Here is a 6006-nt window from a genome sequence, read left to right on the forward strand (position 1 = left end):
TTCATGCAGGATGTCTTCCTACCAAAACTTCTAGTGCAAGATGCATTTCATTTCAGACAAATTACTGTTAATATGTTTTGCATACACAATATAAATATTGACAAGAGCACAGTATATGTCCTCCAAGAAGACGAAGATAAGAAAAGTCTAAATGAAGTGTGATCATTTATAAATAATAAAGGATGTACCACAAAAATACACCGAACTTGATCTCTTTTCAGAAAACTGCTCAGCTCAAAATAAGAATCACACCTTCAACAGATTTCTGTTGTACCTAATCGATACTGGGAAATTCAGAAATACTTTCCAGTGAGGGGGCACAGTTTTCTACCCTGTGACAGGGATTTTGGCGTTGTAAAAAAGAAACCAAGAAATCATTACAGATTGTCTACTGTGCGTGATGTTATAGAGGTGATTCTTACAAGTTCGGAGAAAGGTAAATATCTTGCTAAAGAAACTGGTGCTACTGAGGTATTAGACTTCAAGTCATGGTCGCCGCCTTATTACAGGAAGAGCAGAATTTCTAAAGAAAACTCAAAAGAGTGGAAGACAAGGAAAGGTAAGTTACTCTACCAGAACTTTTCCATATTTTATTTTTCACCATACTGGATTGGGTTGTGTTTGAGCTTCTTCAACGGTCAACGGAGTTATTAGTCACACTTTTCTTCTAGGATTCCATTATGGTCCACTGACTGCGCCAGATAAACTAGCTTACCCATCAGGAAAGGTTCCAATTAAGTCCAGTACAATAAAAGGCTTGGAAAAACTGCGAAGGTATCCTCCTAACGAACACACACCTTTCTATGATAAAATTCTAAAGTGGCTTGTAACGAATAACAAAGAAGACAACGAGTAAATGGACTGTGAAATGTCGTTTTGTTTTTGTAGAATTATGTGTAGCTATTGCAAAATGTGGAACTGTAGATTTTATATTTTTTGCTTTAAAGGTAACGATACTATGAATAAAACTGAGCATATGGTTTCAGAATTTTTTCGTGTTTTTTTTAAATGCATCAGTTTTCCACTTTTAACAATTAATTACTTTACTTTTATATTACATTAGAAATCCAGTCTTTTGTAAAGAATCACACACGAATATTACACAAAAAAGTGAAAAACTATGTCTAAAAGTAGTTATTTCAAGATTTAAGCAGTTTTTGTCGATTTGCCACATGTGTGTGTCGGTTCACTTAAGCCCAATGAAAAATATGCAGTCTGTTATGTTCAGAGGAAGCCAAATCTGGAGGAAATAAATCAGTGTTGTAGAATATCATCTGTAAAATACAGCACATTACAGTATCGGAAGAAGAGCATCTGCGATTTCTGGAGGTATTGAGTTCCACTGCTGTGCTGCCATTATCTTTCTATTCATGGGAATTATTTGAGTACCCAGCTCTTCCAACCACTCAGTATCAGTCTTGAGCAGTTAAAACTAATATTCATGTGGGGAATACGTGCTTCATTATACTGGCGTTTCAGACCAAACAGAAAGTGAACTTAAAGAATGATTCGAGTGTATTCGACAACTGCGAAGGTCTTTCTAAATGGCGAATCCTACCCATACGACAACTTACAGCTGAGCTGGAATAATACAGTGTACAGCCTATTACATGACATGTATTAATAGCTTAGTCGATCCCATTATGAGTCAGATGATGGCTCTAGATGCATACTGAGCCAAAGAAGTTTAAGGAATTAGCGCCTATGTGTGCGGGCTCTTCTTCCTGTGGTGGCACATTGGAGTGTGAATGTATAGTGCGAGAGAACTTACTGTCCTCCCCTTGTTTCCACACACAATAACTAGACGGAACAAGTAGTCTGGTATAATTGTTTATTACATTAAACGTTACAACTTGCACAGGCAGCGCGCCAACTGCGGCTCCTGGCTTAGCTGGAAGACATACACGCCCGTCCGCTACGGGGTCTCGCAGCTACCTGCTCGGCCGTTACAACGGCTCATCCTACCTGCATGCACAAAGGACGTGGGAGGTCCTCTTCCGCATGCAGGTTGCAAATTCTTCCAACAGGGAGCAGACTATACTGGACAGTCTGACCTGCCCAGTTTGAAGCTGCCACTAGATGGCAGTTGGAGTGAGTAGCAGAGTCCAAACATACTCCCACTCTAAAATGAGTTTTCTCATTTTACAAATAACAAAATTTTAAGAAACAACAAAACCAAAACAAGTAAACAATAAAAAAATATAACTAGGTACAAGATCAATGCACATAAAACATGAATACACTAACATTTTTTACAAATAACCAACATTTTAACAAACAACAACACAAAAACAAGTAAACAATAAAAATATAACTAGACACAATATCAATGCACATAAAACATGAATATACTAACATTTGGGATCCCCACATCATCAAACACCACTGTCATGCTGCATGTGAAACACGATGGGTACTAACATGCAGGACACAAAACAATAAAGTATAAATATTATGCTGCATAAAAACATGAAATAAATACTAACAGCAGTTAGTCCACAAGAAACATCCACAGCCTCCCAAGCTGATTTTATGAATTATGAGGTTATTCCAGTAAATGGCAATTTGGCAGTGGCTCTGTATCATATACCACTACACAGATCTGAGGGAACACATAACCGATTCACTGCTTAGGTAGGGGACACAATTTTGCTACAGGCCTCTTAATATGCCCATTAGCAGTTTTTACCATTACCACACGCACACACTTATCAGGACCAGGAAACAGCTGATCAATGACACCCAGCCTCCACACCAAGGGAGGCAAATTATCCTCCTTGACCAGCACATGATCACCGATCTGTGGTTGCCATGCTCCTTCCGATGTCCATTTTTTGCGTTGCTGCAGATCATGTACATATTCTGTGGACCATCTCTTCCAAAAGGACTGATGCAACTGCTGCACAAGTTGCCATCTGTGCAACCTGTTGGCGGGAACCTCAAGGACAGAGGGTTCAGGTTGAGCACAAAGGGGCTGTCCGATTAGGAAATGACCAGGAGTGAGAGCAGCAGGAGAATCTAGGTCATCAGAGAACACAACGGCCTTGAATTCAAGCATGCTTCTATCTGAATTAACACAGTAGTCAGTTCTTCAAATGTCAGCACTGCATTGCCGATGACACATTTGAGATGCGACTTCATGCATTTGATTCCTGCCTCCCAGAGTCCACCAAAGTGAGGGGCATGAGGTGGAGTGAACCTCCAACTGATTCCCTCTGAGGTCGAATAATTCACCACACCTTCAACAGTAACATCTTTGGAGAGAATACGTTAAAGCTCATTGTCTGCACCTACAAATGTGGTGCCATTGTCACTGTACATGTGAGAAGGTTTCCCTCTTCTTGCAATGAATATCCTGAGGGCGGCCAAAAATGAACTTCTTACCAAGTCACTAACTAATTCTAAGTGGATGGCCTTGGTTGCCATGCAAATGAATAAAGCAGTATAAGCCTTGGTGGTAACCTTACTTCGTCTTCCACCATGCTTTACAGCAATAGGGCCTGCATAATCTACTCCACAGTGCTGGAATGGATGAGACTGGTTTACTCTAGCTGCAGGTAGCTGACCCATGAGATGAACTGCTGTCTTGGACTTAAGCCTAAAGCATTTTAAACATTTTCTGATAACTCCCTTGACTGTGTTACGCCCATTGGGGATCCAAAACCTCCTACGCAACATAGCCAACAAAAGTTGTGACCCAGTGTGCAACAGATTTTCATGTTCATCTATTATGAGAGTTTTGTCAAATGATGCATAGGTGGTACGATAATAGGATGGCGCTCATTATATGGTACACTAGCATTCATTAATCTCCCTCCCACTCGTAGAATACCTTCGGCATCAACAAACGGGTGCAAATCCCTTAATTTGCTATTATGTGGAATAGAGGAACTGGCCATCAACAAAGCGATCTCATTACCATATTCATGCATGAACGCAGCATATCCCTTCTGCAGATTCGGTTGCCTTTTAAACCTCCTCTCAAGATGTGCCAGTCTCTGAGATGCTTGTTGTCGTGATTCGCCTAATGATTTAGAGTCAGGTTTCACTGGTAGTCGAACCAGAAATCTCCCTTCTTCATCTCGTGCGCTGTGGCGCTGAAAGTGAGCCTTACATATTTTATCCTGCCTACTCGCCGTTTTCGTAGACATTAACTCCCAAAACCTTTGCAGTTTGGCATCTAAATTGTCACCTCTAACAAAGCACGAGGTCACTGTAGAACGAGGCATGTTGCATGCTGCTGAAGGCATCCTACCAGACAAAATCCAGCCAAATCTTGTTTCTACCAGTGAAGGATGACTTGGTTTCACCAGCCTTTCCTTACAAACAACGTCAAAGAAAACCTCAGCACCAAGAATTAAATCTACTGTTGCAGGCTTGTTGAATTCTGGATCAGCGAGCGGAAGATTACGTGAGACACTCCAGGACCTTGTGTCTATCTTGCTCGTCGGTAGGTCACTGGTGACATGATCTACGATAGCACAAGTGGTTCTGATATGAAAGTCGTTGAGCCTAGACGACAGTTCAACATCACAAGTGTAAGACATTGAGGCTGCAAAGGCATTGTTTATACCCTTCACAGGAAACGAATGTTTACTTCGTTTCAGTTTTAATTTCTCTGCCATGCCCTTAGACATAAAGGATAGCTGACTCGCACTATCTAGCAGAACTCTGCAAACCTGCTGTCTACCCATGCTGTCTTTAATGTTGACAACAGCTGTTGCTAACAAAACATTACAGTGGATGTTTGCCTTCCCGTTCGTAGCTTGATGGGCCAAGGAATGGCCTCCTGGTTCACTTTTCTGCCCATTCCTCGGTTCAGCAGGCTTGTGGAGTAGTATGTTGTGCCTTCCTTTACAGGTCTTACAAGGAGAAATCCTGCATTTAGTCGAGAAATGACCAGAGCGGATGCACAAAAAACAAAGCTTATTTTTTGTCACATATGCCCGCCGCTCATCGACATTTAGTGCCTGAAACCTTTTGCATTTAGTGATAGTATGAGATTCACTACAAAAATTACATGATTCCTCAGCATCAGCATTAGCGAGATGAGCCCTCCTCACATGTCTTGTTTGATTTAAATTGTTGGCATTTCCTTGCGAATCCCTTGTGGTGTTATCCCTGAACCTGATCAACTCAAGGGCCTGACATTTTGTTTCCAAAAAATCTATTAGTTGATTTAATGTGGTGAATGTTGACCCAGACATCTTTACCTCCCACTCATGACGATCTGTGGGTCGCATACTGGACAGAATCTCTTCCGAAAGAATAACTTCATGAAGTGGAACATCAGGTTTGAGAGCTTCTAAGGCCTTCAAATGGCTGCATACGTGATTAATTAGTTGCCTATAATTGCTCGCTGCGCCATGGCCGACTGCAGGCAAGGCCAACAAAGTCTGGCTGCAATTATTTTTGGGTTATTATACCTCTGCGTAGTAAGTCCCCAGGCTATCGCTAGATTTCCTGCTGTGACAGGTATATGTTTCAAAAGGTCTTTAGCTTCACCTCACAAAGACGAATTAAGGTAGTGAAGTTTTTGAACGTCATCAATTGAATTGTTATTCATGATGAGACTCAAAAACATATCCCTGTATGATGACCACTTAAGGTAGTCACCTTCAAAATTTGGCAAGTTAATAGCGGGTAGTTTCAAAGAACTGACACTGCCTGGTGCATTCGAGCCCAAAGGCTGCAGAAGCTTGGTGCACCTCTTCATTGAACCCTTGAGAGAGATTCAACAAAGTCCCACGAATCCTCGAATTCTGCCCTGTCCTTACTGTGATCTGCTGATTCGTCTTCAATTTCCAGCCGTGTTTGAGACGACTCAAAATCAGTCCGAATCCGAGTCAATCGATTTAATTTTTATTCCAACTGTCTGCAGACTGCACAAAGCTCGCTAAGCGCGCGAGAGCGGCCTTTGCTACGCCTCTCTGCTTGACTAATTTTGTTTTCTCTGAGGGCTCCATTTTAAGACCAGGAAGATGACAGCAGGAACCCAACAGTTGC

The 6006-nt window shown here is 41.5% G+C and overlaps 1 protein-coding gene across 1 annotated transcript; it reads right to left on the bottom strand.

The window, feature by feature from the left end:
- Positions 1-3728: 3728 nt before the first annotated feature.
- On the bottom strand, positions 3729-5716 carry LOC124775465. The gene is made up of 2 exons (XM_047250297.1): positions 5511-5716; positions 3729-5400 (listed from the first exon to the last, which is right to left on the bottom strand). Exons 1-2 carry the CDS (start codon positions 5714-5716, stop codon positions 3729-3731), a joined length of 1878 nt encoding a protein of 625 aa, XP_047106253.1.
- Positions 5717-6006: the final 290 nt, after the last annotated feature.

The sequence above is a fragment of the Schistocerca piceifrons genome, chromosome 2, assembly GCF_021461385.2.
Source record: "Schistocerca piceifrons isolate TAMUIC-IGC-003096 chromosome 2, iqSchPice1.1, whole genome shotgun sequence".
Taxonomy (NCBI): Eukaryota; Metazoa; Arthropoda; class Insecta; order Orthoptera; family Acrididae; genus Schistocerca; species Schistocerca piceifrons.

What these genes read in the sequence shown, in the direction of transcription:
- LOC124775465 (XM_047250297.1), bottom strand. Translation starts at nt 5,716, where the DNA reads ATGAAGAGGTGCACCAAGCTTCTGCAGCCTTTGGGCTCGAATGCACCA. An exon ending in CACTACCTTAATTCGTCTTT is followed by an intron (nt 5,401 to 5,510) that starts GTGAGGTGAAGC and finishes AAATAATTGCAG; the next exon opens with CCAGACTTTGTTGGCCTTGC.